The sequence below is a fragment of the Pristiophorus japonicus genome, chromosome 1, assembly GCF_044704955.1.
Source record: "Pristiophorus japonicus isolate sPriJap1 chromosome 1, sPriJap1.hap1, whole genome shotgun sequence".
Lineage (NCBI taxonomy): Eukaryota > Metazoa > Chordata > Chondrichthyes > Pristiophoridae > Pristiophorus > Pristiophorus japonicus.
The window spans coordinates 24,521,551-24,543,949 of NC_091977.1; the positions used below are offsets into that span (position 1 = coordinate 24,521,551).

General features: G+C 44.3%; 1 protein-coding gene across 1 annotated transcript in view; it reads left to right on the forward strand.

The window, feature by feature from the left end:
* Positions 1–573: 573 nt before the first annotated feature.
* The window catches only part of galntl6 (polypeptide N-acetylgalactosaminyltransferase like 6), a 1,584,079-nt gene continuing 1,562,253 nt past the window's right edge, over positions 574–22,399 (forward strand). Inside the window, exon 1 of the mRNA XM_070895622.1 lies at positions 574–708. Coding sequence (XP_070751723.1) covers positions 574–708 — 135 coding nt within the window. The remainder of the gene's footprint in view (positions 709–22,399) is intronic.

The following is a 22,399-nucleotide window of genomic DNA, read 5'->3' on the forward strand; positions in this document are numbered from 1 at the left end:
GTGGGGCTGAGTCCAGGGGTCCCGAGTCAAGGACCTTGTCTTGGTTCAATCTCTGGTTCCCACTTACATTCAACCCGCGATAGAATTAACAAAAATACGCTGCCAGTCCTTCTGTTGTCAATAACCATTTCTACCAAGAGAATTCCATATCTTGTGTCTGTGTGAATATTATATAAAGTTGTGTGTTAACCATTAAACGTCTTGTCAATTGTGTGTCTATATGATATAAAGTTGTGTTAACCATTAACTATCTTGCCAATTATGTGTCTATATGATATAAAGTTGAGTATTAACCATTAAATATCTCATCAATTTTACAAGTTTTGTCAAATTCGGTTCTAAAATCAGATGTTCCTGAAATATATGTAGATTTGTCTTTTGTTTAAAATATGTATTGTTTTTTGCAGGTTTCGAGGTCTGTGCATCAGGAGTTGCCCCCTTGCCCAAGCGCTGCTGGGTGGCTGGGTTTAGGAGACCCTCGCTCTCTCTCTCTCTGCAAGTCTTGGACCAGGCATCGCTCCAGCCATAGTTTGTTGGAGAAAGCGTGGAGGAGGGAAAGTTACCCATTACGGGATGAAACGAAAGCAGAAGCGCTTCTTGCAGATGATCGGCCTGTTTGTCGTGGCTCTGGTTTTCTTGCCCAATGTTGGACTGTGGTCCCTTTACAAGGAGAAGCACTTGGAGAAATCCACCGAATCGGGAGATCAGGTAAACCGGGGAGGGCTGGGAGAAGGAGCGAAGGTTGGAAGGGGGCTGCAAGACGCAACTGTCTTCCCCTCCTGTAAGGCAGAGGTCAAACTCAACATAATTAACTGATTAATGTCACTCCCCCCAGTTCCTTCCTTGCAATGTTGTATGATTGGTTATCTTGTGCTTGCAATCTGGGTTGAAGTTTGATGAATTGTACCCTATGTGGTTTTAACAAGTGCTTTGGATATAAAACCAATACCTAATTGCTAATCGGAATTGAGGGAGCCAAATCCCATTGGAGTACTAGCACTGGTAGGCAGAAAACACGAACTTGCCAATGTTTTTTGTGCCAAAAAATGCAATCAGGTCTCTCTTGACTTGCTAAACCTGGGAATTAATTAGTCCTTTTTAAGCCTTGCAGATAAAAGATGAACTGTGTTTTTTAAAGTTCTGATTCTGAGCAGGAGATAGTTCTTTGTTCAAACTGAGGGTGCAATTGGAGCCTAGTGGTGCTGAACATTAGTTAAGTCCGAAGGCTAGTTGGTGTTCCTGTCTTAAGAGTTTCTCTATCACTGAGAGAGGTCTGTACACCAGAATTAACACGTCGAGTTAACACCTTTTTTTGTATATTTTAAAAAAGACCTCAACAGTTAAACTGAAACAGAATATTGAAACTTTTTATAGGTCGGCGTTGAATGGGTATGAAAACTCCTGCTGTTTATCGAGCAGCTCTGTATTTCTGTTTTCATTCAGGACTGGAGGGATTCCAGGTTTTGACAGTGGCAAATGTGACTCGCAGTGTTTGTGAATTAATCCACAACATATTCTCCCAGGTCAGAGTTTGGAGGCAGTTTCTTACTGATTTATAGAGAAATGATTTGCAGTGAAGCCCTGTTACCTTGTTACGCTCTCCACACTAGTACTTGCGCATCACAGTAATGAAGAATTGAGAGAAAGTTCAATTTGTTCAATAATGAACCACAGACATGCAGTGAGACTTTTTGTTTTACAAAGAGGAATCAAACTTTTTATGTGCTGGTTCAAATGAAGAATGTTAGAGCTGGGGAAATGAAGTCAGCAACAGGTACTTACAGGCCAGGTTAAGCATGGTTATACGCAGAGTAAAGTTTCCTACACTTTACCCTAACCAAATGCCTATTACTTCATGTCAGACCTCTCTACAGCACCATTCTCCCATCCCCTCTGTCCTAACCCTGTGGTGTCTCTGAGAGCATGTTCTCATCTTGCCATGCCCTCGTCCCTCGCTATCTCTGTAACCCCGACCACCTTCCAATGTCTCTGCGCTCCTCCAATTCTGGCCTCCTTGAGCATACCTGATTTTCATCACTCCACCATTGGTGGCCGTGTCTTCAGCTGCTGAGGCTTTAAGCTCTGGAATTCCCTCCCTAAACCCCTCTGCAACCCCCTCCTCCTTCTGAGTCACTCCTTAAAACCTACCTCCCTCAATCAAGCATTTTGTTCACCTGTCTGAATAACTGTCTGAATATCTCTATATGGCTCGGTGTCAAACTTTGTCTGATAACGCTCCTGTATAGCACCTTGGGATGGTTTACTATGTTAAAGGTGTCCTATAAATGAAAGTTCTTGTTGCCAATTTGAGCTTTGGGCTCATATTCATTTGAAACTAGGTAGAGGCTGCCCAAACTCTCTTTATGTAGAATCTTGCAGCACAGAGGGAGGCCTATCGGCCCATCGTGCCTGTACTGGCTCTTTGAAAGAGCTGTCCAATTAGTCCCACTCCCCTGCTCTTTCCCCACAGGCCTTCATTGTTTTTCCTTTTTCAAGTGTATTGAATCTGCTTTCACCACCCTTTGGGCACTGCATTCCAGATCCTAACAACTGTGTGTATAAAATAAAAACCTCTCCTCATCTCACCTTTGGCTCTTTTGCCGATTAACGTAAATCTGCATCCTCCAGTTACCAACCCTCCTGCCAGTGGAAACGGAATAAATAAGGAGAAACTATCAAAACCCATCATGATTTTGAGGGAGTTAGATATGGCCCTTATGGCTAAAGGGATCAAGGGGTATGGAGAGAAAGCAGGAAAGGGGTACTGAGGTTGAATGATCAGCCATGATCTTATTGAATGGTGGTGCAGGTTCGAAGGGCTGAATAGCCTACTCCTGCACCTAATTTCTATGTTTCTATGTAACACCTCTGTTAAATCTCTGCTCTCTTAGCCTTCTCTGCTCTAATAACAGTCCCAGCTTCTCTAGTCTCCCCACGTAACTGAAGCTCCGTATCCTTGGTACCATTCTAATTTCAAGGGTCTTTCACAATGTAGTTCGGGACTTGGAATATCAGGTCCTTCATTGAAACTCATCCCTTTTTGGCGTGGAAAAAAGTCATTCTCGCTTCAAGGGACTGCCTATGATGATGAATTTCAATAAGGACAGAGCAATGCTACAAATTGCCCAAATGCACTTTGCGGGCAATTGAATTAATATTGTACAGTATTAGGCTAGCAATCTGGAAGTTGTTAGTCATGGCAAATTGTGAAATTAAGTTGAATAAATCTGGTAATTAACACCAGGAAAAATGACCATTAAAAAGCAAATGGCTTTTTCAAGGAAGGGAACCTGCCACCCCTCCCTGGTCAGACCTTGTGTCTCCAGTCTACAGTGCAGTTGACCCTTGATGCCCTAGCAATACTCAGTTGTCCAAATATTAGGGGATGGTCACGTAAATGCAGTATTGCCCATCTGCTGAGGGCAAATAATAGATCACTTTCATGAGCTTGGATAACGGTGACTTGTGAGAGATTTTCAGAATAAAGGAATAAAAATTCTGAATGTGAATTCCAAATTCAAATCAAAATCTGGTTTCAGCAACAATTTGCATTTATATAGCACCTTTTTAATGTAGTAAGACACTTCACAGGAGCAGTTATCAAGCAAAATTTGACACATAGGGAAATATTAAGACAGGTGACTAAAAGATTGGTCAAAGAGGTAGGTTTTAAAGAGCATCTTAATGGAGGAGAGCAAGGTTGAGAAGTTTAGGGAGGGAATTCCAGAGCTTGTGGTCCAGGCAGCTGAAGGCATGGCCACCAATGGTAGCGTAAGAAAATCGGGGATGGACAATAGGCCAGAATTGGAGGAGTGCAGTGATCTCGCAGTGTCAGTGTCCATTCTGGTGTGTAAGCACGGACTTTGGTTAACAAGAAATACATATCACCAATAGACCTCGGGATATTGAGGATTATTTGCATGGCCACTAGCATATATAATCCTTCAAGGGGCAATAGACTCTGGATATAAATGTGTACCTACCAAAAGAGCTGTTCCAACAGCAGTACCATGCGAGAAAAGGGAGGCATATACTCATTACTAAACTTCCACGAACCTAATGTGTATCTGCCACGACAGTCTATTTCTGATAATACAAAGTCTTTTGTGCTTAACAAAAAATGTGATTTTTGAATAATTTAAATTAAGCAGCGCCAATAACAAAGTGGGAATTAAATGCTTAAAATTGATATGAGATCATCTGAATTAAGCAACATTAAGTTTGGAAGAATACATTGTAGAAAGCTAGTGATGGGGTGGTGACCTCCAACGCTGTCACTTCTCCACACTGAGATTTAAAAGTTTAATAGCTGTTTTGCCATTTGTTAAGAATTGCGATGCATCAAATCTGCACTGTTTCAGATTGGGCCAATTTTTTCCCTCCTCCCTCCGATCTAAATAAATGTGAAATGAATTCAACCATGTTCAGTGTCAGCTATCATTACAAGTTGCTTAATTTGGAAAATCCATACGTTTTCTGACAAGCCACAAATTGGCTAGCTAGTAACTGCTGCAAATGACGAGACATATAGACTGAGACTCCGTGATTTGTCTTTTTTTTAATGTGACGGGAAAATTTCGTGCCAAGCTTCATTTATGCAATGTGATTTCTGATTGTGTCCAGACACATTCAAAAGTTTGTGTGCTTGGTGGCAAATATCATCTGCATGTATTTGAAAGACGGAACAGGCTGGAGCGCTCTTCTGTAGAAAAGGGAAGGCTGGTGGGGTGAATCTAATAGAGGTCTTTAAACTTATGAAGGGGTTTGATAGGATAGATGTACAGAAGATGTTTCCACTTGTAGGGGAGTTTAAAACTAGGGGTCATAAATATAAGATGGTCACTAATAAATCCAATAAGGAATTCAGGAGAAATGCCTTTACCCAGAGAGTGATGAGAATGTGGAACTCGCTACCACAGCGAGTGGTTGAGGCAATAGATGTGTTTAAGGGGAAGTTAGATAAACATATGAGGGAGAAAGGAATAGAACGATTTTTGTTAAAAATAGTTAATGGGATGTGGGCATCGCTGGCCTTTTTTTGCCCATCCCTAATTGCCCTCGAAGGTTGTGGTGAACCACCTTCTTGAATCACTGCAGTCCTTACAGTGCAGGTACTCCCACAGTGTTGACTTTGTCATAGTGGTTTGGTACAACTGAGTGGCTTGCTCGACCATTTCAGAGGGCATCACAGCAGCTAAGAGTCAAGCACATTGCTGTGGGTCTGGGGTCCCATATAGGCCAGACCAGGTAAGGACTGCAGATTTCCTTCTTTAAAGGCCAATTTAGTGAACAAGTTGGGCTTTGCTGACAATTTCATGGTCATCATTACTGATATTGTCTTTTTAATTTCAAATTTATTTAATTAGCTAAATTTAATTCCCCAGTTGCTGCAGTGGGATTTGAACTCCCGATTACTGGTCATTAGTCTAGTAACATAACCACTATGCTATCGTGGCCCCTCATAGGGTGAGTTGAAGAGGGGTGGGAGGAGGCCCATATGGAGCCTAAATAGCGACACAAACCAGTTGGGCTAAATGGCCTGTTTCTGTGCTGTAATTTCTATGTGGTCGAAAGCAGAATCATAAACACTTTATAAAACCCAAATACTAGTCATTTTATCAGTGCAGGAAATGGAAGGAGAGAACTAGGAGGATTATTATACCAACATTGTGTAATGGACAACAAAACTGCCCTCTTTTTTTAATGCAGATAGAACAGAGACCATTAACTGAGCCATCGACTGATTAACCAATCAGGGGGCATCGGGCCAGAACCCGGCCGCAACTCCTCTGCTAAAATATTTAACAGCAATCATAGAGACTTTCTTCCTGTCCATCTGGATTGGTTTATAAGCCGAGACTTACCGGGGTGGGGTGGGGGACAGTGAGGAAGGTTCTCAATTAGCCGCTAGGGCGTAAAACTGGCGTGGCGGATTGCTTGCCTGTTACAGAAACTGCCCGATTATTAATTGATTGGAATGGAAATGAAAATCGGACCATCTTTATAAAGGGCAGTCGATTCGCAACCCGAGCTTCAGCCTGGGAAGGAAGTTGAATAAACTACCCCAGTTTTTTTTAATGCAAGTCTGCTGCGCTTTAATACTTCTTTAAAATAAAGCGTTAGTTATGACATTATTACATTCTGATGAATGTTTCCGTTCTCATTCCTAAACCTCTGTCCATGAACTATGAGTCCATGAAGAAGAACATCATTTTCTCTATTAACGTCGGCAATGAAGGGGAAAGGTCGTCCTTATAGCACACCTTCGCAACTCTCTGAACCGAATCCATAATCAGTTCACACTCGGGTTACTCAATGCAGTAACATATTTTTGTGCAGTGTTAGAACATCGCTATAGCACCTTTTTAATTGTTTCCGTGTTCAGTTGCTAATAAAATTGTCCTTTTTCGAAGATTTGAGTGTAAGAAACATGAGCAATTAAATTGTCAATTTATACTTACTAAAACTGAACCATGCCTGTCAAAACTGACTATAGACACCAGTAAATACATTAGAGGGTGGGAGTGAGTAGCTTGCGATAGAGGATTTATGATAAGATATTAATGTCTTTCAGACTGGAAACAACACTTTTGCTTGCCCATCTTTCCTGTGGCTTTATTCCCCCTTTCCATCATTTTATAAAATACAATAGCTACAAATTCTATCAGAAGATGGTAACTTGCCTCTCCTTGTCAAATAACGGTAAACAAAGCACTTTTGTGAGCTAGCGTGACTCAATAAGTCAGATCAAAATATTCCAGTTTAGATTTTTATCATGTAGTTTATCATGCAGGACTTGTATGAACCGGCGGAGTCTGCTGGTATTTGTTATAGGAGATCCCAGAGGGATTTTTTTGTCAGAATGGTGACATGCTGCTCATTATAATCTGCAGATTTGCTTCAGACGCTATTTTCTAAATTGAGCGAGGGAGCCAGAAACAGTATTTTTTTGCTGAATCTTGGGTTTAGAGGGATGGTTATTATCAGCACTATCTTCAGTTCGGGACCATTCACATGAAATCACATATATACTGCTGAGTTTCAAAGGCCTTCCACATTACAAAGCAGTTATCCACAGAGCTATTGCAGTCACCAGAGCACAAATGTGCCTGCTTTATCTGTGTGCCTTCTGGACCATGTAGATGCTATTGTAAATCTAGCTAATGTAGATGATGAAACAGAGTGTTAAGTTTTACTCCCAGGAATGGTCATGTAATATGTTTCGGAACTTTGTCTGCAGTTGCTTAGCAGAGATACATTCATCAACAACAACTTTAATTTATATAGCGCCTTTGACTTCATAAAACGTCCCAAGGCATTTCACAGGAGTATAATCACCCAATAATTGACACTGAGCCAATTAAGATTGGTGACTCAGCTTAGTCAAAGAGGTAGGTTTATAAGGAGCATCTTAAAGGAGGAGAGAGAAGTGGGGAAGCAGAGAGGCTGAGGGAGGGAATTCCAAGCTTAGGTCTGGACAACTGAAGGCACACCCATCAGGGATACACAAGAGACCAGAATTGGAGAAGCGCCGAGATCGCGAAGGTAAGGCTAGAGGAAATGACTGAGTTGGGAGGCGGGGAGTGAGGCCATGGAAGGATTTGAACATGAGGAGGAGAATTTTAAAATTGAGGTGTTGCCAGACCGGGAGCCAATGTCAGTCAGCAAGCACAGGAGTGATGCGTGAACGGGACTTGGTGTGAGTTAAGAAATGGGAAGCAGAGCTTTTGGATGAAGTTAAGTTTAAGGAAGTTGCAAGACGGGAGGCAGCCAGGAGAGGATTTGGAATGTCAAGTCTGGAGCTAACAAAAGCATGGATGATGGTTTCAGCAGCAGATGGGCCCGAGGCAGGGGCAGAGGTGGGCGATGTTACAAGGTGGGAGTAGGCAGACAATGATGTTGTGGGGTCGGTTCTCGGTTACAGGGCAAACTTATACAGAGTAATCGTTGTTCTCTGGCTCTTCCATTGCCATGGCATTTCCACCCCACACGCACTACCACCATTTTCTACCTTCCCCCTCTCCTCTAATGTCCTGAAGGCATTGAATCCTTGCTATGCTATGGTTTTGTGGGCACTTGGTGTCCTCCGATTAACCCTCTTTCTCCAATGGGCATTATTCATGTGTGAAGTTCTGACAGAGGTATCCGCAGACTATTCATGGCATGGGGGAGGGGGTGTTGTCCGAATCCTGGCCAAGCCCGGTCCTGAATCTGAAGTCCCATCATCATAAGTGGTCCTTTGAACAAGGATGACTTGCTTCCACATGAGTTCGCAGATGTTTCAATGAAGGACCTGATATTCCAGTCCTGAACTCCAATTGAGGGGGTGGAAGATGCCTGTGCGTGGATTTTTTTAACATGTAGTTACCATTGCTCTTCAGCCACCACACGGGCTTGATAGAGTTAAGCCTTTATCCAGTGGCAAGAAAACTGGAGACCTACTCTGCTGCACGGACCTAGTACGCACACACATCGCAGTGTGGGCTGGCCCGTGCTGCCCCTTGGCCCTCGGCTCTTCTGGGCCCCGTACACGCATTTGTCGCACCTCCACCACAAAAATTCGCCACGATCCCTCGCCACTCCTTCACCAGAAAAACACCTCCACCTCCACCACGATCTCCCTCCGCACCAAACATTTGCTGAACCTCCGTCACAATCACCCATGAAATCTCAGCCACGATCCCTCATCGCTCCTCCGCCCCGATCACTCGTCGTAAGTCTACCACGACCTTCCCGCTCCTCTGCTTTACCAGGGCCCAGCTGATACTCCTGCCCACGCTCCAAACAGCGACCTGTGCCCTGATGACATCACCCAGTCACCCACCTCAGGTTAGGAGTATAAGAGCTGGAGCACCAGACCCCTGGAACATCATGGGCTACCCCGACCTGCGAGGGAACACCACTGCAGGTCGGAAGTCTAAGAGCTGGAACATGCCACTGCAGCTTTCAGTGCAAGCTGCTCCAAGTGTGCGACGGCTTCTCATATAAACACTCACACTCTCACACTTACACTCTCATATATACACTCACACACTCACACTCACGCTCTCACACTCACGCTCTCACACTCACGCTCTCACACTCACGCTCTCACACTCACGCTCTCACACTCACGCTCTCACACTCACGCTCTCACACTCACGCTCTCACGCTCTCACACTCACACTCTCATATACACATTCACACTCTCATATACACATTCACACTCTCACACTCACACACTTACACCCTCATATCCATCATCATCATCATAGGCAGTCCCTTGGAATCGAGGAAGACTTGCTTCCACTCTTAACATGAGTTCTTAGGTGGCTGTACAGTCCAATACGAGAGCCACAGTCCCTGTCACAGGTGGGACAGATAGTCGTTGAGGGAAGGGGTGGATGGGACAGGTTTGCCGCACGCCCTTGCCGCTGCCAGCGCTTGATTTTTGCATGCTCTCGACAACGAGACTCGAGGTGCTCAGTGCCCTCCTGGATGCACTGCCCCAACTTAGGGTGGCCTTTGACCAGGGACTCCCAGCTGTCAGTGGGGATGTTGCACTTTATCAGGGAGGCTTTGAGGGTGTCCTTGTAATGTTTCCACTGCATATATACACACACTCGCACACTTACACTCTCAAATCGCACGGGGTAGCCTTGAGGAGGAATTCATAGAATGCATACGGGATTGTTTCTTAGAACAGTATGTTACAGAACCTACAAGGGAGCAAGCTATCTTAGATCTGGTCCTGTGTAATGAGACAGGAATAATAAACGATCTCCGAGTAAAAGATCCTCTCGGAATGAGTGATCACAGTATGGTTGAATTTGTAATACAGATTGAGAGTGAGGAAGTAGTGTCTCAAATGAGCGTACTATGCTTAAACAAAAGGGACTACAGTGGGATGAGGGCAGAGTTGGCTAAAGTAGACTGGGAACACAGACTAAACGGTGGCACAATTGAGGAACAGTGGAGGACTTTTAAGGAGCTCTTTCATAGTGCTCAACAAAAATATATTCCAGTGAAAAAGAAGGGCGGTAAGAGAAGGGATAACCAGCCGTGGATAACCAAGGAAATAAGGGAGAGTAACAAATTAAAAACCAATGTGTATAAGGTGGCCAAGGTTAGTGGGAAACTAGAAGATTGGGAAAATTTTAAACGACAGCAAAGAATGAATAACAAAGCAAAAAAGAAAGGAAAGATAGATTACGAAAGTAAACTTGCGCAAAACATAAAAACAGATAGTAAAAGCTTTTACAGATAAATAAAACGGAAAAGAGTGACTAAAGTAAATGTTGGTCCCTTGAAGATGAGAAGGGGGATTTAATAATGGGAAATGTGGAAATGGCTGAGACCTTAAACAATTATTTTGCTTCGCTCTTCACAGTGGAAGACACAAAAACCATGCCAAAAATTGCTGGTCATGGGAATGTGGGAAGGGAGAACCTTGAGACAATCACTATCACTAGGGGGATAGTGCTGGACAGGCTAATGGGACTCACGGTAGACAAGTCCCCTGGTCCGGATGAAATGCATCCCAGGGTATTAAAAGAGATGGCGGAAGTTATAGCAGATGCATTTGTTATAATCTACCAAAATTCTCTGGACTCTGGGGAGGTACCAGTGGATTGGAAAGCAGCTAATGTAACGCCTCTGTTTAAAAAAGGGGGCAGACAAAAGGCAGGTAACTATAGGCTGGTTAGTTTAACATCCATCTGTAGTGGGGAAAATGCTTGAAGCTATCATTCAGGAAGAAATGGCAGGACATCTCGATAGGAATAGTGCAATCAAGCAGACGCAACATGGATTCATGAAGGGGAAATCATGTTTAACTAATTTCCTGGAATCCTTTGAGGATATAACAAGCATGGTGGATAGAGGTGTACTGATGGATGTGGTGTAATTAGATTTCCAAAAGGCATTCGATAAGGTGGCACACAAAAGGTTACTGCAGAAGATAAAGGTATGCGGAGTCAGAGGAGATGTATTAGCATGGATAGAGAATTGGCTGGCGAACAGAAAGCAGAGAGTCGGGATAAATGGGTCCTTTTCGGGATGGAAATCGGTGGTTAGTGGTGTGCCACAGGGATCGGTGCTGGGACCACAACTGTTTAATGACCTGAAAGAGGGGACAGAGTGTAGTGTAACAAAATTTGCAGATGACACAAAGATTAGTGGGAAAGCGGGTTGTGTAGAGGACACAGAGAGGCTGCAAAGAGATTTAGATAGGTTAAGCGAATGGGCTAAGGTTTGGCAGATGGAATACAATGTCGGAAAATGTGAGATCATCCACCTTGGGGAAAAAAAACAGTAAAAGGGAATATTATTTGAATGGGGAGAAATTACAACATGCTGCAGTGCAGAGAGACCTGGGGGTCCTTGTGCATGAATCCCAAAAAGTTAGTTTGCAGGTGCAGCAGGTAATCAGGAAGGCGAATGGAATGTTGGCCTTCATTGCGAGAGGGATGGAGTACAAAAGCAGGGAGGTCCTGCTGCAACTGTACAGCATATTGGTGAGGCCGCACCTGGAGTACTGCGTGCAGTTTTGGTCACCTTACTTAAGGAAGGATATACTAGCTTTGGAGGGGGTACAGAGACGATTCACTAGGCTGATACCGGAGATGAGGGGGTTACTTTATGATGATAGATTGAGTAGACTGGGTCTTTACTCGTTGGAGTTCAGAAGGATGAGGGGTGATCTTATAGAAACATTTAAAATAATGAAAGGGATAGACAAGATGGAGGCAGAGAGGTTGTTTCCACTGGTCGGGGAGACTAGAACTCGGGGGCACAGCCTCAAAATACGGGGGAGCTAATTTAAAACTGAGTGAGAAGAAATTTCCTCTCCCAGAGTGTTGTGAATCTGTGGAATTCTCTGCCCAAGGAAGCAGTTGAGGCTAGCTCATTGAATGTATTCAAATCACAGATAGATAGATTTTTAACCAATAAGGGAATTAAGGGTTACGGGGAGCAGGTGGGTCAGTGGAGCTGAGACCACGGCCAGATCAGCCATGATCTTGTTGAATGGCAGAGCAGGCTCGAGGGGCTAGATGGCCTACTCCTGTTCCTAATTCTTATGTTCTTATATATACACTCACATTCACATACTTGCACCCTCACATATACACTCACACTCACACACTTACACTCTCATATATACACTCACACTCGCTTACATATTTACACTCATATATTCACTCTCACTCACACACACACACTTACACTCATATATAACCCCCCGCCCCCCCCCCCCACACACACGTCCACTTCTAGCAGGAGGTGGCTGGATATCAATTGGAGTGGGAATCTGGCTGATTTTGTCCCCACCCCAATGCCACCATGGCTAATCTCGCTGGTCTGTATGCTCTGGCTATGCGCTGAGTAAACTTGCTCAACTGTCGGGATGCCCCATTACCAGCAGCGCTGCCTTTTTTCTTTTTACTTGTTCTGGTATTGAGCCTGAAGTGCTCCAATCTGATTTATTTTATTTAACAACGCTGTATCGCACTTGACCTACAAATTTTGCAGGAAAGACAATGTGTGGGAGGTTGGATTAGTTCAACACAAAAGAACTAAATCCAGGCACAAGAATGATCATTACCACTTTGTTTGTAGATGAGGCGAGACTTTAATTGCAGGATAATAGAAAATGAATTATAATCGTGTGTTTTAATATTAATTAGTCCATTAACCGCTCTTGAAACTGTTGTTCCTCAGTGGAAATGACTTTGAGAACGATCTTCCAGCGTTGCGATGTTTGCTCTCCCCATGAACCTACATCTTCTCCCCCCCCCCCCCCCACCCCCACCCCCGGACCGCTGTGCGAATATTGGCACACGAAAGCTTCAGATCTTTGTATGGAATTCCTTTGCTCGGCATTTAAGCAAGCGGTTTTAACCAATGTTCCCTTTAAGTTGCACGGCCCAGCAGTGCTCTACAGGTCCCACACTTCCGGTGAGCGGCTTTTAAATAGGAAAACCGCGCATGGGCGGAATCTTCAATGGCCCGCGCCGCCCATTAAAGGAACCTCCCGTGCCACTGAAAAATTAGAGGCAACGTTGGTGCCAACCCCGTTAAAATGATACCTCCATTAAGACGGTGGACGATTAAATATCGGGCAAGTTTCCTGATGCACACTGCCCGTGTCTGCATTCCTGCAGTGCCTGGCTTTCAAAGTATGATCACAGTCTAATCCTGATAATTAAAAATATATGCATTTTTTGCTACTAAATAATTGAATTCTCTGATAATTCAAACGGAGGGAGGATTTTTGAGGGAGGATTTAGTGCTGAAAGACGTGTTGCATTATCAAATCATTTGAATTGAACAATGTTGAATTGAGGGAAGTAAAATGTGCCCATGATGTAACAAAAGATGGTGTCACCCCAAAAAATGAATGTTTTTGACTAACGCTTGTATCAATTTACTCTCCCTGCTGTTTTAATGCAAACATTAACTTAAAGAGATTAATGACTCCATTAAAATAATGGAGAGAGGAGTTGAATATAAGTGCTTTAAACGGTTGTTTGACTACACCGCCAACTGCCATCTCCGACCCTATAGTGTCCAATAAGTACTCTACCCGATTGTTAAACTGCCTCCAGGCAGGAGGCTCCCACATTGAGGGTATGAGGGAGGACTGTAAACTATTTCTTTGAACAACCACAACTTGTATTTATATAGTTCCTTTAACGTAGTAAAGCATCCCAAGGCGCTTCACGGGAGTGTTATAAGACAAATATTTGGCACTGAGCCACGTAAGAAGAAATTACGGCAGTAAAGCTTGGCCAGAGAGAGAGGTTTTGTAGAGCGTCTTTAAGGAGGAAAGAGAGGTAGAGAGGCGGAGGGGTTTAGGAAAGCAATTCCAGAGCTTGGGGCCTACGCAGTTGAAGGCATGGCCACCGATGGTTGAGCAAATCAGGGATGCTCAAGAGGGGAGAATTTGAGGAGCGCAGTTATCTCGGAGGGTTGTGAGGCTGAGGGAGATTAGAGATAGGGAGGGGCAAGGCCATGGAGGGATTTGTACACAAGGAGCAGAAATTTGAAATTGAGGCCTTGTACAATCGGGAGCCATTGTAGGTCAGCGAGCACAGGGGTGATGGGTGAGCGGGACTTGGTGTGAGTTAGGACACGGGTTGCTGAGTTTTGGATGACCTCAAGCTTTCATTCAATCTTTCTGATTATTAATTGGTCAAAAAAAAACTTTTGAAGGGAAACTGAGTTCATTGACTATTCATAGAATCTACAGCATGTAGACAGGCCATTCGGTCCAACAGGTCCATGCTCCACACAAGCCTCGACCCACCCTTTTTCATCTCACCTTAGCAGTGCAACCTTCTATTCCTTTCTCCCTCATGTCTTTATCTAGCTTGCCCTTAAATGCATCTGTGCTATTCGCCTCAAGCACTCCCTGTGGTAGCTAGTTCCACATTCTAACCATTCTCTGGGTAAAGAAGTGTGTCCTGAATTTCTACTCTTTGTATTCTGTGACCTGGACTTGAACCTTCATTACAACAAGCAATGGAGTAAGAAACGGCTCTTTGGACCATCAAGTCTTCTCTTTCTGCAAACCATGTTTTGTTGAAGCTCTCGTGGAGTCTGTCCCCCTAATTTATACAATCTCCAGAGGGAACGTTCTGGGAAACACTCATTGCACTTGAAAGGTGATCAAGCAAAACTCTTGCCCATCGTCACACTGACCTTCTACACTACATGGACAAACACAATACGTAGCACCCGAGTCCAGAGTGGTAATATCATTAAAGTTTTTTTTATTCAGTGAGCCCTTATGATCTGGAACGCGCTGCCTGAAAGGGTGGAGGAGGCAGATTTAATAGTAATGTTCAAAAGGGAATTAGATGCTTGAAGAGGAAACATTTTGCATGGATGTGGGACTAATTGGATAGCTCTTAGAATCATAGAATGGTTACAGCGCAGAAGGAGGCCATTCGGCCCCTCGAGCCCATGCTGGCTCTGTGCAAGAGCACTTCAGCTCGTCCCACTCCCCCGCCCTTTCCCCATAACCCTGCTCTTCCAAAGCACAAACACGATGGGCTGAATGGCCTCCTTCTGTGCTGTGTCATTCTGTGATTTTTTTGATTACATGAAATGGGTGAATAAAATTCATTATTTTTGTCTCCAGATTTTGCATATTATTGGTTGTTTAATTCTGTTGCAGTGTACAGGAGGTTAAAGCCAGCTTTACGCACAGAAAAATATGCCCTGTGTTATTTTGATCCGAATGTTGTAGATTTTCATCATTTGCTGTATCACTGTCTGAGAGAGGGGCCAGACCATTCTCGTGGATTTGTTCAGAAAAGTCTTTGGCAGTTACATTTTTTTGTTGATTTTCTTGGTGTCGGTTTTCTTCTGTAAAGTACTTCTCCACCTGTTTGGTTTAAATTGGGGAACCAATCTTAAACTATTGGACAGGTGTTCGGGCAAGTTGGCTACTTTAGATATGTAAGCTTAATAACGATCGTAAAGTCTACATCGTATCATTGTTTGCTTGCTCTGGCCACTTGTACATCCCACATTCCCTTCGCTCCATTGGCAACCATACCTTCAACTATCTCGGCCCCTAGCTCTGGAATTCCCTCTCCAAACCTCTCCACCTCTCTCTCCTCCTTCTGAGATGCTGCTTAAAACATACCTCTTTGACCAAGCGTTTGGTTACCTCTTCTAACATCTCTTTATGTGGCCCGGTGTCAGATTTTTCTCTGATTACACTCCTGTGAGACGTCTTGGGACGTTTTACGATGTTAAAGCACAAGTTACTCTTTAAATATTTGTTTTGGCAGATGAAGGCAAAATCCTGATCTGGTATGGAATTATTTTGTGGCCGCCCAAAATGCCGGAAGATTGGACGATTGCACGCGACTAAACGAGTATACAAAAACATAGAGGGGTTTGATGCTGGACACACAAGTCACTAACTTAGATATTTTGCCAAACACAAGAGTGCACTGTGGGATGTAGAGGGCAAAGGCTTGCTGATTGGAGTGGTTGATAACCCTGAGCCTCCTCAAAAAATACATTCAAAGTAACAAAAGAGTCCTGAGTAAAATGCCTTTGGGCAATATTAATGCAGTTTCTAGTGAACATGAGGTGGCAGCTGAACAAAACTAACAATCTCATTCAAAGAGACCGCAAAGAGAGCTGGTGTGGGAAATTAAAACCTCACACAAGCCAGCAGGTGGTGCTCTTTTGACCTTTTGTGGTTCAGGCACATCGATTAAAATAATACTCCATTTGTCCTTTATGTAAACAATCTATAATAATAACAACAATCAGGCTTTGTCTGCCCTGGCAGCATGTGGTGACCGACTGAGTGACAGAGGCACCGATCAATGGGCGATCAAGGCCCACCCGGCCTCGCAACCAATCAGGGCGGGGAACGATGATGCGAATGATTGGAGCAGACCCAGTGTCAATGAGGAGGTGGCAGTGGATGTGACGGGGCCAATGGGCGGGGCTTCCCTGGGTGTTGCTATGGAGCTGAGAGGAGCGCGTGACGGGAGCGGCAGGCATTAGAGGTTGAGGGAGGGGGAAAGGTGGAGCGAGAGAGGGAGGGAATCAGTGTTAATTCGATAGGCGAAGAAGACGATAATAGTCTAACCAAGTATTATTGCAATAAAGATACTAATTTGACTGCAAATGTTTTGTGGGTCTCTGCTAGTTGTGCCATGATTTACTGTAGCAGCTCATCTGATGATGTTTGCTGTTACAGGTGCAGCTATGAGAATTCGGAACCCTTGGGACTGAGGCCGTTCCGAATTTAAGGACTTTTCCGGACTTTCGATCGTCTTTCTGATGTCGTGAATCCGGAAACACCCGAGCCCAGGTTTGGGTATTTCCGGATTTCGGAACATCAGAAAGGGAGGGGGGCCGCGGGGTTCCCGCTGAGGAGGTGTTTGGGCCGCCGGCCCCATCAATGAGATTGTCGGGGGGGACCCTACCGCCAAGGAGGAGTTTGGGCAGGCCCCTCCGTCGTGGAGCTGTTTGGGCGGGTCCCGCTGAGGAGGAGGTGTTCGAACTAGCCCCGGCGCGGAGGAGGTGCTTGGGCGGGCCCCGGCGCGGAGGAGGTGCTTGGGCGGGCCCCGGCGCGGAGGAGGTGCTTGGGCGGGTCCCGTCGCGGAGGAGGTGCTTGGGCGGGTCCCGTCGCGGAGGAGGTGCTCGGGCGGGCCGGCGAGGCGAGGCCTGAGGTCGGGCAGCGGCGTGACCCCAAGGTCGGCAGGGTCAGTGGGTCCAGATTGCGGAACATTTTACGGATTCTGGACGACCCTGCCACCGATCGGTCCGGATTCCAGAACTCTGGATTTTCGACGCTGCACCTGTACTTAGCACCCTCGCAGGTTTAGGCTTTAATATCTTTTGCATGGCAAGTTGCTGGAAGTGCGAGCTGAGTAAACAGAGAAAGCAACTGTGTATCACCTTAATCATTCAGATTAGAAATGGAGGAAGAACTGGGGAAGGTAAATTGAATTCACCCACTCTAATTGTTAAATCAGGTGGGGAAAGAAAAATAAAGGGATGTAAAGAGAGACTGGATTGAGAGGGGACAAAAAGAGACTGAAAAGAAAAGTTTCACATTTAGATTTGCTTTTTACAATCTCCAACGTTTAATACCTGATGGAGTGAGGTGCCACACTTGTTTAATGGGTGATTTTCAGTGCCAGTGTCTGGCAGTTTTGTTCACCTTAGTTAAGGAAGGATATACTTGCTTTGGAGGGGGTACAGAGACGATTCACTAGGCTGATTCCGGAGATGAGGGGGTTACCTTATGATGATAAATTGAGTAGACTGGGTCTTTACTCGTTGGAGTTCAGAAGGATGAGGGGTGATCTTATAGAAACATTTAAAATAATGAAAGGGATAGACATGATAGAGGCAGAGAGGTTGTTTCCACTGGTCGGGGAGACTAGAACTAGGGGGCACAGCCTCAAAATACGGGGGAGCCAATTTAAAACCGAGTTGAGAAGGAATTTCTTCTCCCAGAGGGTTGTGAATCTGTGGAATTCTCTGCCCAAGGAAGCAGTTGAGGCTAGCTCATTGAATGTATTCAAATCACAGATAGATAGATTTTTAACCATTAAGGGAATTAAGGGTTATGGGGAGCGGGCGGGTAAGTGGAGCTGAGTCCACGGCCAGATCAGCCATGATCTTGTTGAGTGGCGGAGCAGGCTCAAGGGGTTAGATGGCCTACTCCTGTTCCTAATTCTTATGTTCTTATGTTCTTATGTAATTAACACTTACCATGCCATTAAAAGGGTTAAAAGGGCAAATGAGGGCACGGGGCCCAGTGGCAGCATGGACCAGCCCACACTGCGATATGTGTGCACACTAGGTGTCTCCATACATCCTGGTTAACCCTTGCCAGTGGATAAAGGCCTACCTCTGTCAAGCCCGTGTGGTGGCTGATGTGCAACGGTCACCACACTTAAAAAAAAATCCACGCACAGGCATCTTCCACGCCCTCAATTGGAGTTCAGGACTGGAATATCGGGTCCTCCATTGAAACATCTGTGAACTCTTGTGGAAACAAGTCATCCTCGCTCGAAGGACCGCCTATGATGATGACTTCGTCCTGACTTGACAATAAACTTTCTGTGGTGAGATTGGTTCGTATCTACTGTGTAAATACAGCAATGTCAAGCCGGTCAGTGCATGTCAATGGTGAGGCAGACAGCGAGATGCCGTTTTCGCGAAGCAACTCGGGCAGCAACTTTTCGTGTTCCTCATTACCTGCGCATCTGCCCCTCACCTGAAGTTGCGGTACCATTTGCGAATAAGTAACGGCGAGCGCCATCAGCCTCACTGTTATTATGGCAGCAGATTCTGTCCCAATGTTGCGGGAGAGTAGATTCATATCTATATGCTCACTGTATCAAAGTGCTCGATGGACAAGTGTTCTGTTTTGGGGAATTAGACCCCTCAACTTAATGAGCATAAATAGTCGCAAAAAAAAGTTAAATAGAAATCATGCGGACTTTATTCCTGCAATCGAATGAAAGACTTGCATTTATATAGCACCTTTCATGTCCACTGGATGTAGGAAACACGGCAATCAATTTGTGCACAGCAAGCTCCCACAAACAGCAATGTGTTAATGATCAGATAATCCATTTTTGTTATATTGAGTGAGGGATAAATATTGGCCAGGACACCGGGGATAACTCCCCTGCTCTTCGAAATAGTACCATGGGATCTTTTACGTGCACCTGAGAGAGCAGATGGGGCCTCGGTTTAACGTCTCATCCGACAGTGCAGCACTCCCTCAGTACTGCATTGGAGTGTCAACCTTGATTTTTGTGTTTAGGTCCCTTAAGTGGGGTTGAACCCACAACCTTCTGACTCAAGAGGCGAGAGTGCAACCCACTGAGCCAAGGCTGATAGCCATGCAGGCACAAGTCAATCACAGTTTAGTGGATGAGAGCTCAACAGGAGCAATATGGTAATATCAGGTTAAAAATATACATCCGTCGGCTAGTACTACATAGAATTGATCATTTGTAAATGGGAACCAATGCTATTTGATTACTGGCTAAAATGCAAGTATAATACCGTAATGGTTTATGGTACTGGACTACCAACCGAGATGTCACAAGTTCAAATCCAAAACATGACAATTTGTCAAATGGAATTCAATAAAACGGAAGCTGCCAGACTATTGTAAAACCCATCCGGTTTACTAATGTCCTTCAGAGAAGGAACATACACTTGGCTCCAGTGGCACTCGTTGTAGTTGACTCTTTATTGCCCTCAAAGCAACTAGGAAGGGGAAATAAATGTCTTGCCAGTGTCTTTCACATCTCAAAATCAAATTAAAAATAAAACTGCTTCACAAATAAGAACATCCGGAGTCGGTCATATGGCCTCTCGAGCCCACTCCGCCATTCAGTAAGATCGTGGCTGATCTTCGACCTCAACTCCATTTTCCCGTCCGATCTCCATAATCCCTTGATTCCCATAGAGTCCAAAAATCTACCTATCTCAGCCTTGAATATACTCAATGACTGAGCATTCACAGACCTTTCCGATGATTCCCCACCCTCTGAGTGAAGAAATCCCTCATCATCTCGGTCTTAAATGGCCGACCCCTTATTCCTCGGCTATGCCCGCTAGTTCTAAACTCCAGCCAGGGGAAACAGCCTCTCAGCATCTATCCTGTCAATTCCCCTCAGAATCTTGTATGTTTCAATCGATACATTTGTAAGTTTTCTGGAAAATGTGCACATGTATAAAACATATAACTGACTAGAAGGTTCGGTGGAAAGACAAGGTGGACATGTACAAAGTAGAATGCAAGAAACTAGCGCCTAAACGCTATTGTTTAGTGTTTGTTTTTGTATTTGGGAAAAGTCATGAGGGAGCTTATTTATTTTCAAGTCTGTTTGGTTCCAAGTAAAGATGCTTTTCAGTGAGGTGCGTTTGAAGAACTGAATGCTTGGCAACATCCATCATAGAACAATGCAGTAAATATAGAGCAAGCAATGATAATAAATGACATTGTAAAATCTGTGCAGTTGCATTTTGTTCACTTATCAAGTCTATTTTTGTGACGTTTTTATCACTTTGGGAGTTGATTGGTCTGACTTTATGTTTTGAACTTCCAGCAACAATTTATAGCTTTACATATGTGTTGCAATCAGGCATTGCTCATCTCGTCCCATAAATGGAGGTTAAAGCATTAAACACATCGGTACATCAACAAAGTAAAGAAATGCTCAATCCCACCTGACATGGTGAAGCATTAATTGATGACCAGCGCTGAGCAACGGCATCTGAGTAATGACAACAGAGACTCCGTGTTCTGGCTCTGCCATTAAGCAACATCATAGGTCTGGGAGAGGTTGCATTTCATTTTGATTGGACCAGTGTGCTCCTGTTTTTATTTTTAATCTGCCAGATTTGTTACTGGAACTAAGTTGAATTACAGCTGATGCACTACACCGTTGTTCTGATTGAAGGGAATAGAATGTAGCACAGTATGTACGTAAGAATTTTTTTGGTAGAATGCCTGTGAATGATGATGCATTTCTATATTGCTGCTATCTTGGCTTCCTTTGATAGTGTATTTGTTTGATCTTCACTTTCCCAACAGTAATATTGCTGATGCGTATACAATGACCACATGCCAATGCATGGTTATGATCACTGCAGTCCTGACACAGCAGCTATAATTGTAAACTGCCCTATGAACTGACTACAGGAAGCCCCTGTCATTGGCCCAAGCATTGTTAAAATTGATGCACTCCTGTGAAGTACCTTAGGACGGTTATACAATGTTTAAAGGCATGACTATTCCATTGCCCTTCTGGCCGGCCTCCCATCGTCCACCCTGCGTGAACTTGAGCTCATGCAAAACTCTGCTGCCTGTGTCCTAGCATGCACCAAGTCCCGTTCACCCATCACCCCTGCGCTCGCTGACCTACATTGGCTTCTGGCCTAGCAACGCCTTGAATTTAAAATTCTCATCCTTGTGTTAAAATCTCTCTCGAGGCCTCATCCTATCACTATAACCTCCTCCAGTCCTGCAACCCTCCGAGAACCCTGCGTTCCTCCAATTTTGGCCTCTTGTACATCCCCGGTGCCTTCAGTTGCCTAGGGCCTAAGCTCTAAAATTCCCTCCCAAAACCTTGCCCCATTTCTCTCTCTCTTTTCTTCCTTCCTTTCTTTCCTACCTTCCTTCCTTCCTTCCTTGACGCTCCTTAAAATTTAGCTCTTTGACCAAGCTTTTTATCACCTGTTCTAATATCACCTTGTGTGGCTCGGTGTCAAATTTTGACTGATAACGCTCCTGTGAAGCACCCTGGGATATTAAAGGTGCTATATAAATGCAAGTTATTGTTAGTAAACCAAATTTGTCCATTGCAAATTGTGATTTGACAGACTGGTGTCGCCTTGATCTCGCAGGTTGGAAATAGGATCATTAGAGGGAAAAAAATATTGTGCAGTTTGTGGATCAGTGAGTGTTTCAAAATAGAAAAACAGCGAGGGGAAAAGATATAGTGAAGAATCTGCTTTCATATCCTAGTGGTATCAAGTTTCAGTTCACTGGAGCACAAGGTTTTTGTAAGTTATGTAACTTGTAAGAGAGGCTTAGTAGGTGTCAGTTCAGCATGAGAAAGTAAGCTTCATGATGGATCTCGAGATAGATTTGAAAAAAGCATATCACTGCAGTAATAATCTTGTAGTGGCACGCTGTAGGAATACTTAACAATCTGATTCAGTGAGTGAAACGGTGTTTGAAAATCCTAATATAATAAACGGTACTTTCATCGATTGTTTTGTATTTGTCACCGCTATCTGGAATTTCAAAAAGTGTCCCAGTAATGGTTGGCAACACTTGACGAGAGCCATTTTAAAATTGTCATCCCTTGTTGGTGATTGAAGGGCCCTGAAATTCCAAGAGAGT